Genomic DNA, 11277 nt, shown 5'->3' on the forward strand with positions numbered 1-11277 from the left:
GGCAATATAGTAAGGCTCTGTCTCCTTAAAAATAAATAAATAAATAAGCCCGGTGCAGTGGCTCATGTCTGTAATCCCAGCACTTTGGGAGGCCAAGGTAGGCAGATCACAAGGTCAGGAGTTCAAGACCAGCCTGACCAACATGGTGAAACCCTGTCTCTACTAAAAATACAAAAATTAGCCGGACGTGGTGGTATGCGCCTGTAATCCCAGATACGCAGAAGGCTGAGGCAGGAGAATCACTAGAACCCGGGAGGCGGTGGTTGCAGTGAGTCTAGATCGCGCCACTGCACTGCAGCCCGGGCGACAGAGCAAGACTCCGCTTAAAAAAAAAAAAAAAAGCCGGGCATGGTGCCGTACACCTGTAGTCTCAGCTACTCAGGAGGCTGAGATGGGAGAATTGCTTGACCCCATGAGTTCAAGGCTGCAGTGAGCCATGATTGCACCACATTACATTTCACCCTGTTGTCCAGGTGACAAAATGAGACACTGTCTCAAATAAATAAATAAAAAGATTGTGGTACTGAGGATGTATCACTTATGTAGTATTCCTACAAAAATATATACAACCTGAATCTATTCATGAGGAAATAATCAATTTGAGGAACATTCTACAAAATAACTGACATGTATCTCAAAACTATCAGTCATTAAATACAAAGAAAGACAGGAACTGTTCCAGATTCAAAGAGACTAAGGAGGCATAACAACTAAACGCAATGTGTGGGCTGGGCGCAGTGGCTCACTGTAATCCCAGCACTTTGTGAGGCTGAGGGAGGTGGATCACTTGAATCCAGGAGTTCGAGACCAGCCTGGACAATATGGCGAAAACTTCTCTCTAAAAAAATACAAAAATTAGCCAGGTGTAGTGGCAGGTGCCTGTAGTCCCAGCTACTCAGAAGGCTGAGGCAGGAAAATTGCTTGAGCTCAGGAGTCGGAAGTTACAGTGAGGCGAGATCGCACCCATTGCACTCCACCCTGGCAACAGAATAAGATCCTGCTAAATAAATAAATAAATAAATAATGTAATGTGTGATACTGGATTGGATCGTGGAGCAGAAAAAAAATTTTCATAAAGCATACTACTGAAGTAATTAGCAAAATTTGAATAAGGATTATAGATTAGTTTATTAATCTATCTTAATAGTATCATATCAATGTTAAATTTCTGACTTTCATAATTGTACTGTGGTAGCGTAAGTGAAGGATCTTGTTTTAGGAAATATGCACTAAAGTATTTAGGGGTAAAGGGGCATGTGTACAATTTACCCTAAAATGATTCAGAAAGATGCTATGTCCATAGGGAGAGAGAGAGAATGGTAAAGCAAAGGAGACAAAAGTTTTACAACTGATGAATTTGGGGTAAAAGTGTTGTTAAGGGCTGGGTGTGGTGGCTCAAGCTTGTAATCCCAGCACTTTGGGAGGCCGAGGCAGGCAGATCAGCTAAGGTCAGGAGTTTGAGACCAGCCTAGCCAACATGGTGAAACCCTGTCTCTACTCAAAATACAAAATTAGCTGGGCATGATGGCACATGCCTGTAATTTCAGCTACTTGGGAAGCTGAGGCAGGAGAAGTGCCTGAACCCAGGAGGCAGAGGTTGCAGTGAGCCAAGATCATGCCGTTGCACTCCAGCCTGGGCAACAAGAGCAAAATTCTACCTCAAAAAAAAAAAAAAAAAAAAAAAAAGTGTTGCTATAGTTGGAATGTTCTGTCCTCTCCAAAACTCACGTGTTAGAAAATTAATCCCCATTGCACCAGTGTTAGGAGGCAGTGCTTAATCAGAAGCGTTTCGGTCACAAGGGCTCTGCCTTCAGGAACGGACTGATGTTATAAGAAGGCCTTGCAGGAGTGGGTTCATTCTCTTCTGCACTTCTGCAAAGTGAGGACACTGCATTCTTCCCCGCTAAAGGACTGGGCATTTGGGGCACCCTCCTGGAGACTATGACCCAATCTGCTGGCACCTTGATCTTGAACTTTCCAGACTCCAGAACTGTGAGAAATAAATTTCTGTTCTTTATAAATTACCCTGTCTTAACTATTCTGTTATAGCAGCACAAAACAGACTAAGAGAAGGGTATACACAGGAATTATTTGTGGTATTTTCAAAATTATTCTTTAAGTTTGAAATTATTTCAAAAAAAGGCAAAACTAAAAAAGAAACATATTAATAAAATACTGTAGACCGGGCACAGTGGCTCACGCCTATAATCCCAGCACTTTGGGAGGCTGAGGCGGGCAGATCATCTGAGGTCAGGAGTTTGTGACTAGCCTGGCCAACATGGTGAAACCCCATCTCTATTAAACATACAAAAATTAGCCAGGTGTGGTGTTGGGTGCCTGTAATCCCAGCTACTTAGGAGGCTGAGGCAGGAGAATCGCTTGAACCCAGGAGGCGGAGGTTGCAATGAGCCAAGATCGCGTCACTGCACTCCAGCCTGGGCGACAGGGTGAGACTCTGTCTCGAAAGAAAAAAAAATGGATTATGGTAAAACTACATGCTCTGGTGTAGAAAGATCCCAGATTATATGGTGAAAGAGGTATGATGCAAAACAATACATGTAATAAAACTCAGTAATGTAAAAATTGCAAACTATAAATGTCTATGTGTGCTTATGCATGTGTGTGAAATTACAGAAAGTTTGGAAGGAGATAGACTAAATTAATAACACTAGTCACCTTGGAGACTGACCCGATGAGGACTTTCATTTTTACCTATGTGTTTCCATTTTAAATAATTATATTTTCAGATACTGTGCAATTAAAATCTATAAATGAATAATAAAGCAATACTTTTTAACACAAAGGGAGCTCATACTTAGGGAGCTGGGAATCACTGTTCTAGAAAAACATCTACCTAGACCCAACATCCCATGAAAGAGACAAAGTCAATAAGAACCCCTAGGGCTTACCTCATTTTCCAGGTCCACTGCATCAGTGCCCCGCTGGCCCAGCACCTCCGGCGTCTCCTCTGGGAATGCTTGTCCACAATCTGGGGTGGTCCAGTTTTCCCTGCCAGAGGAAGCCAGGGAGTAGAATGGGTTCCAAACCTATGAGTCTTAGGGTTCATTAACTTGTCACTCTCTGTAGGCCCATGATAGGAATGAGAAAAAAGCCATATAGGATTGACTAGAGGAGACTTCTTTCTGGGATGTAGGATATGACCAGTACAGGATATGATGACTACTACACAAATATCCTTAACTGTCTTCTTATTTTAGAGCTTATTCTCGAGTCTACTTTGCAGTTTTCACCTATGGCTCTCAACTCAAAACAATCTTCCCTCTTGGATGGAGATGATTCTTTCCCTTTCAGCCAACCTTTCAGTCAATGTACATAAAGAAGAGAGAGTTCCCAAGTTTCCTGATGAATCAGAAAAACATCTGTAATTAGAATCCAAGAACCCAGGACTCAGACTCTCAAGGCTCTACCCATATTCAGGCAATGGCTAGTGACAGGGACTATTTTGTATTTGCTTTGACTAGAGTCAAAGATATGCAAGATACCTCACCCTATAAATACCTAGCTATACCCTTCTCACCGAGGTGCAGGTGGCGCCTCTCCAGTCTCTGACTCAACCCAGCTGCTCTTCATTTCTGAGGCTAAGATCCCGGCCAGGAGGCTTGATTCCTGAGGAGTGGCCCCGAGTCTGGGCAGAGGGACTGTGCCAGGAGCCACCTTGCTGGTCTTGTCCTCTTGCTCAAGGGCAGGTCCTGTGTTCTGATGTTTCTATGGGAGGTAGGGGGCAATACTGGATCAGAGCTATTTGGTTGCTATAGGACAATAAGAATGCTATTCATGGCCCTTCTCCAACCCTAGAAAGTCACCCTCCTCCTCTAACTCCCCAGTCACTAGCCTGGTCATTTCACATATTTTCCTCTGCCCTACACACCTTCTGCATGGCCTCCTCCGCCATGCGTTTATAGGCCTGAGTCAAGATGCGAGACTGATTACCCTTGGGGGCCAATCGATGGGCCTGTTCGTCCTTTAGGACCTGAAGTTCTGGGGGTAGGCGGCTGGTGAATGGAGTCCCCAAATCTGGGCCTGCCGGCTCAGTTATTACTGCAGGGAGGGAAGAGGAGGAAGACATGATCATGGGGGCTGTAGTCTCTATGTCCACTTGGCCAGGGACAACTTCAGTGTCTCCAGGCTTTTGTGGAAGATGATCATTTTGAAAAAGCGAGAGAGAGTGGGGTTGCAAGGGAAGTGGCAAAGGTTAGGCAAAGGGCTAGGAAGAAAGTTCAAGCTGGTGGAGGACAGAGGATATGTTAGATCTAGATGGTCAGGGAAGGGAAAGGGAAGTAGCCTGGAGGAAGTACTGGGAAGTACAAGAGCCCTGGGAACCCTGACAACTCACTCGTGACACGACCAGCAATAAAGGGGTGATGTAAGAGGTCTGGCCAGGACAGTCGCTGCCGGGGGTCTTTGGTGAGCAGTCCCTGCAGGAAGTTCTACAGAGAGAAAAAATATTCCATCAGTCATTCTTTCTCTTCCCTTAAGTCTCTCTCTAACTTATCAGCAGAACTGGCAAACCAAGAATCCCATATCCATTCTCACAGCAGACGAGCTGCTCTTGATCATGCCCTCCGAAAACTTTGTTCAGGTCCCATTTTCCTGGCTGAAATCATGGACAGACTACTGTTTCACCTCCTAGGGACAGGACCCTAAATCCTGCTCACAGACATTTTGTAACCCCAGAAGTAAAAACAAATTTTAATGCACCAACTTTGTAAAGAAGGGAGAAAAAACACTGGGAGAAAGAGATGTCACCTTCATAATGATCTTCAGAAAGCAAACATTCAAAGAACTCCCAAACTATTCACGCTGCCCTCCCTTTGACTATGGTTTGTTTGTGGCTGGGTAGGAACAGACGCATTTTTGCACACTCACACGCACAAGTAATTGTGTGAAGGTGCGTTTGGGAGTACTCAAAAACAGAAATCTTTCTGCAAGTCTTCAGAGGTGGAGAGATAGGGAGACAGTCTCTGAAAAGGATATACCATAACAGGAATCTTTGGGGAAATCCTCAATTGGGCCTCAAATAGGAAGAGAGGTACTAGTAGATTCTGACCACTGTTCTAAAACAAAGTGATCTGTATAACTATGGATCTTGCTGGAGATACCTGCGTATCTGCCCATAGGGAGAATAAATATCCTATGCGCACCTCCTCCACTTAAGGTTCCTTCACTTAGATCATTCTTGACAATTATTTGGGACCCCTCAACTCAACAGGGGAGGAATTTATTGTTCCTTTTCATCTCAGATAAAGCAAAGCTGTAATGAGGTTTCACTCTGGGAGAAGACTGCATTTAAATGCCATTGAAGATCTATAATCTTGCCCTACATAAAATAAAAGAAGGTTGGGTGCAGTGGCTCATGCCTGTAATCCTAACTCTTTACAAGTTGAGACAGGAAGATTGCTTGAGGCCAGACATTTGAGACAAGCCTGGGCAACATGGTGAGACCCTGTCTCTAAAAAATTTTTTTTTAATTTAATTAATTAAAAAAGAAATAGAGGCCGGGCGCAATGGCTCATGCCTGTAATCCCAGCACTTTGGGAGGCCAAGGTGGGCGGATCATGAGGTCGGGAGATTGAGACCATCCTGGCTAACATGGTGAAATCCCGTCTCTACTACAAATTACAAAAAATTAGCCAGGTGTGGTGGCGGGCACCTGTAGTCCCAGCTACTAGGGAGGCTGAGGCAGGAGAATGGCATGAACCCAGGAGGCAGAGCTTGCAGTGAGCCGAGATTGCACCACTGCACTCCAGCCTGGGCAACACAGCAAGACTCCATCTCAAAAAAAAAAAAATAGAAAAGAAGACCAACTCCTCTCCAACTCTCTTCCCTCCTCCGGCCTACTGACTTAGTCACAATGAGTAGGCACCACCTCTGTCTTCTGCTCCTAATCGCTGAACCAGCTCCACCAGCTCTCACCATTCTGATAGCTTTGGACTGAAAGCTATGTAGACAACACCTAGAATGTGAACATTGCGTCTGACAGGAAATAAGTGGAATCGATGGCATGCAAGAGGACCAGTATCGATCTCTGGTATCTTCCAGTTACCTTTTCATTGTAATAAAGCATAGCCTGGCTCGAACTGGAGTTACCATTCTCAGGTTTGGCAAACTTTAGAACACCCTCCCAGAATAAGACCCTGCAGTAGAAAAGCAAGGCTGCCTGGCCCAGCTCCGGCATTGATATGGTTTGGATTTGTGTCCCCATCCAAATCTCATGTTGAATTGTAATCCCCAATGTTGGAGGAGGGGCCTGGTAGGAGGTGACTGGATCATGGGGGAGGACTTCCCCCTTGCTGTTTTCATGATAGTGAGTGAATTTTCACGAGATCTGGCTGTTTAAAAGTATGTAGCACCGGCCGGGCACTGTGGCTCAAGCCTATGATCCCAGCACTTTGGGAGGCCGAAGCAGGTGGATCACCTGATGTTGGGAGTTCGATACCAGCTTGACCAACGTGGAGAAACCCTGTCTCTACTAAAAATACAAAATTAGCTGGGCATGGTGGTGCATGCTTGTAATCCCAGCTACTCGGGAGGCTGAGGCAAGAGAATCACTAGAAACCAGGAAGCGGAGGTTGTGGTAAGCTGAGATCGCACCATTGCACTCCAGCCTGGACAAGAGCAAACTCTGTCTCAGGCTGGGAGCAGTGGCTCACGCCTATAATCCCAGCACTTTGGGAGGCCGAGGCAGGCGAGTCACGAGGTCAGGAGATCGAGACCATCCTGACTAACACAGAGAAACCCTGTCTCTACTAAAAAATACAAAAAAATTAGCTGGGTGTGGTGGCGGGCACCTGTAATCCCAGTTACTTGGAAGGCTGAGGCAAGAGAACAGCGTGAACCCGGGAGGCGGAGAATGCAGTGAGCCGAGATCACGCCACTGCACTCCAGCCTGGGCAACAGAGCAAGACTCCGTCTCAAAAAAAAAAAAAAAAAAAACTCTGTCTCAAAAAAAAAAAAAAGTGTGTAGCACCTTTCCCTTCTCTCTCTTCCTCCTGATCTGCCACGTAAGATATGCCTGTTTCCCCTTTGCTTTCCATCACGATTGTAAGTTTCCTGAGGCTTCCGTAGCCATCCTTCCTGTACAGGTTATGGAGCTGTGAGCCAACTAAACCTCTTTTCTTTATAAATTACCCAGTCTCAGGTAGTTCTGTATAGCAATGCGAGAACAGACTAACATAGCCATTAATTCAGTAACTGCAAAGTCCCGCCTCAGCTCTGGAAAAGGATTTTGGAAAAAGGAACAGAGGTAGAGGGAGACAGATTTCTAATGTAAAAGTCATCTCCCTTTCAATATTCATTACCTTAAAGCAGGGACTGATGGTTGAGGGCCAGCGCACAGGGTCCTTGAGAATGAGGCTGACCAGCTGAAAGATGCTTGTAGCATAGAAGGGAGGGGTGCCTACTGCCAGTTCATACAGTATGCAGCCAACAGACCAGAGGTCAGCTGTGTGGTCGTATGGTCGCTCCTCCACCAGCTCTGGAGACATATAGAGTGGTGTGCCTTTGATGGATGTCAGCACCATTGTGTTGGTGCTCATAGCCCGGGCAAATCTGCAGAAGATAACGGGATGGATATGGAAAGAGAAAAGATATTCTAAATCTGGTCACTACTACCTAACATAGAGATATTCCAAACCGGAGCAGTGTGAGCACCTTTGATTAGGTTCCAGAAGACCCAGCAGAAGTCCCAATCTCCAGCTCTGGTTCTAAAATGAGGTGCAAATAAGTCAAGAGTATGGTCTAAGATTCCCTGTGGGGCCGGACGCAGTGGAGTAATCCCAGCACTTTGGGAGGCCGAGGTGGGCAGATCACCTGAGGTCAGGAGTTCGAGACCAGCCTCACCAACATGGAGAAACCCTGTCTCTACTAAAAACACAAAATTAGCCAGGCGTGGTGGCACATGCCTGTAATCCCAGCTACTCTGGAGGTTGAGGCAGTCGAATTGCTTGAACCCGGGAGGCAGAGGTTGCGGTGAGTGGAGATCATGCCGTTGCACTCCAGCCTGGGTAACAAGAGTGAAACGCCTTCAAAAAAAATTTAAAAATAAAAATAAAAAAAAGATTCCCTGTGGAACTGGAAGCATAGATGGATGCCAGAATCTTTACCCAAAGTCACAGAGCTTGATGCCACCACCCTTGGCAAGGAGGATGTTCTGAGGTTTCATATCTCGGTGTAGGATGCGGTGGGAATGCAGATAGTACAGGGCTGATACCAACTGGGCAGCAATGGCCTGAACCTAGAGGTTAAAGAGGTGAGAGAAAGAAAAAAAGGTTAGAAGCAGCAGCTGGCTGACAAATCCAAAAACTTCTCCTAATACTACTGCTAATCTTTTCTTCCTTCCCTTTCTTGCAGAGCTTCACACTATTCCTTTCTTAGTTATTGTTCCCCTTGTTTAATCCCTCTTTCATTTGCTCATTCATTCATTCAAGAAAAATTTATTGAATCTCATTTACTATCTGCTTGACCATGGGCAAACTAAGGTGACAATCTATATACTGACACCATCTACCCTGGAGGATTATTGTGAGGACTGAGTTAAAGCATGCAAAATAATACTCAGAATGGTGCCTGGCACAGAGTAAATATTCAATACACATTACCTGTTATTAAATAAAACAAAATGCCTTTTTTCAAGAAAAGTAGTCAGACAATCAAGACAGATAAAACAAATATGGTGATTAGGCATGGTGGCTCACGCCTCTAATCCCAGCACTTTGGGAGGCTGAGGCGGGCAGATCACCTGAGGCCAGGAGTTCGAGACCAGCCTGGCCAGCATGGTAAAACTCCATCTCTACTAAAAGTACAAAATTAGCTGGGCATGGTGGCACATGCCATAATCCCGGCTACTGGGGAGGCTAAGGCATGATAATTGCTTGAACCTAGGAGGCGGAGGTTGTTGTGAGCCAAGATCGTGCCACTGCACTCCAGTCTGGGCAACAAAGCGAGACTCCGTCTCAAAAAATAAAATTCAATTAAAAATAAAATAATAAAAAAAGATTACTTACAAATAGTGGTGAGTGCTCAGAAGGAATGGGAATGCTGCAATAATGAATCCCAAGGGGGGCCTACTTGCTTGCGTACAGAGAAACCCCTAGAATAAATGTGACTGGAGGATATGTGCAACAAAATCCCACTGCTAACCACTATGTCCTGGTGCCAAATCCTGACTCACCACAACCTTTATTCTTACTGTCCTCTTTCTGGTACCATTTCACTGGCCCTTCTTCCCTAAAGGTATCTAATAACAACAATGTTAATAATAGCAACTATTCAAACACAGTACATGACTTATCACTCTTCACCATAGACTTATCAGGCAAACATGATTATTATCTTCATTTTACAAATGAGGAAACTAAGCACAAAGAAATTAAAGTAACTTGTCCAAGCAGACCCAGCTAGGAAGGTGCAGAGCCAAGCTTCCTACTCAGATATTTTGGCTCTAATGTTTATATAATTTACTCCCACATCACACTGCCTCTATATACCTAGACTCTTTTATTCTTCTCAGAAGTCTTTGAAATGGAGACTCTCAGTGTCCTTAGCTTGCTCTACCAGTTCCTAACCTGGAGAGAGGTTGGTGGTGGGAAGTTGAAGGCAGGAAGTATACCTGGTCTTCGGGAAGTTTTCCATCATCTTCTAGAATCTGAAAGAGCTCTCCCTCAGCATAGTCTGTCACCACCACCACCTACAGAGAGAAGGCAGTGGCACTGATGGCTCCAGATTCATGTATTCTGAGGTTGGGAAATTCCTGGAACCCTTGTGCTTGGGGAGACAGGGCCCAAAACTGTCAAAGCACACCTCTTTGTCTGTTTCAAAGCTGTCAAGCATATGCACAATGTTGGGATGCCGCAGACCCCGCATTATTTCAATCTCTCGTTGCAAATTCCTCAGCTCCTTCTCTGAGCGCCCCAATTTGGGGATGAACTTCAGGGCCACGACCTGTCAGTGGTAAGGTGAAAAGTTAATGCCCAATCACACTACTGAAAACAGCCAGAATTTCAGACTTAATCTCAGAGCTCCAGAAGTCAGACTTTAGAGTGTTTGAGTAACTCTTATTATTCCTACCAGTCTCCCACTTCCATTTTCTCCATGGTACCCTGGCCTTATCCAGGCCTTCCCCACTCCTCATCCCAGGAGGAAACAGCATGTGCAAAACATCTCACCTTCCAGGAGAAGCGTTCTGATTTGACCAAAGCAGTCAAGATGAGATTTAGGGGAAAGGAAAGGAAAAAAAATGAAGAGGAAAAAATAATAGAGTTCAAGTGGTTTACCTCTTACTTCATGGTGTGCTAGAGACTAATAATAATATTTGTTGCTTACTAAGAGCCAGGCACTGTACTAACTGATTTAATGTGACAACATACTTAATCCTCAAACGCCATTAATCAGTTGCTGTTCTTATCCCCATTCTAGAGAAAAGGAAATTGAGACATAGAGAAGTTAAGTAATTTGTCCATAATTCTAGGGTTAGAAAGCGATGGAGATGGAATTTATACCCAAATAATCCAACTTCAGAGCTTATACTCCATAAGAAGTATGAGAGAGTCAATGCCTTAGGAATATAAACTGGTATACATACATCCCTTCTAGACCCATTTTCCACTGGAGTTGGGGGTACCAAATCCCACCCAAAAGGTATCCCTCTTTGTGCAATACCTGAGCACTGTATTTTCTTCGACCCTTGTACACCCTCCCAAAAGAGCCTTCTCCAATCATCTCCAACACGTGGTACTTTTCCATGACAGAGGTTTCAGAATCTCTTAGAAGGAAAAAGGTAGAGACGGTGAAGAGCTATAGATCCAGGGACAATTCCACAACATCTGGGAGGCCTAGTTGGGGCATGGGAAAGGAAAAATATTAGCCACCTTGCCTTTCCTCTTTTTCACAAAGACCAAGCCTCAAAAAACATGGGAGGGTAGAATGATGCAAAGATGATGCGGTCTTGGAACAAACAGAGCATCTCTTTGTAGTTCCTCTCCACTTTCAGCCTCCTGTCCCCAACCCGGCCCCATGCCCACCTGACACCTGGTCCCCCTTCTCCCTCACCCAGCTTGGCCCACTCGACCCTGCTCTCTTAACCTAGCATCGCCCACCCAACCCTGCTCCTTCGAGTCTCCCCCAAGTTCCTGCCACTCCCAGATTCCTCAGCACCTGCTCTCAGACCCCCTGGCCCATGCGCTTCGCAAGCCAGGGTCCCTCTCTCACCCCCAGCCTAGGAGATCCAAGCTTCTCAGGCCCAGGGACGGATTCCCTGGC

The 11277-nt window shown here is 45.2% G+C and overlaps 1 protein-coding gene across 2 annotated transcripts in view; it reads right to left on the minus strand.

The window, feature by feature from the left end:
* The window catches only part of STK36 (serine/threonine kinase 36), a 31330-nt gene that overhangs the window by 19762 nt on the left and 291 nt on the right, over positions 1–11277 (minus strand). Inside the window, exons 2-10 of one of the 2 annotated variants that reach the window (XM_010360248.1) lie at positions 10678–10850; positions 9820–9960; positions 9629–9706; positions 8124–8254; positions 7320–7569; positions 4355–4448; positions 3890–4059; positions 3539–3726; positions 2910–3009 (exon numbers count right to left, since the gene is read on the minus strand). In XM_010360248.1, the coding sequence (XP_010358550.1) occupies positions 2910–3009; positions 3539–3726; positions 3890–4059; positions 4355–4448; positions 7320–7569; positions 8124–8254; positions 9629–9706; positions 9820–9960; positions 10678–10761 (1236 nt within the window). In that variant the 5' untranslated portion in view covers positions 10762–10850. The remainder of the gene's footprint in view (positions 1–2909; positions 3010–3538; positions 3727–3889; positions 4060–4354; positions 4449–7319; positions 7570–8123; positions 8255–9628; positions 9707–9819; positions 9961–10677; positions 10851–11277) is intronic. The other variant, XM_030915980.1, reaches the window with a different exon arrangement.

Source organism: Rhinopithecus roxellana, chromosome 14 (genome assembly GCF_007565055.1).
Source record: "Rhinopithecus roxellana isolate Shanxi Qingling chromosome 14, ASM756505v1, whole genome shotgun sequence".
NCBI classification, from domain to species: Eukaryota; Metazoa; Chordata; class Mammalia; order Primates; family Cercopithecidae; genus Rhinopithecus; species Rhinopithecus roxellana.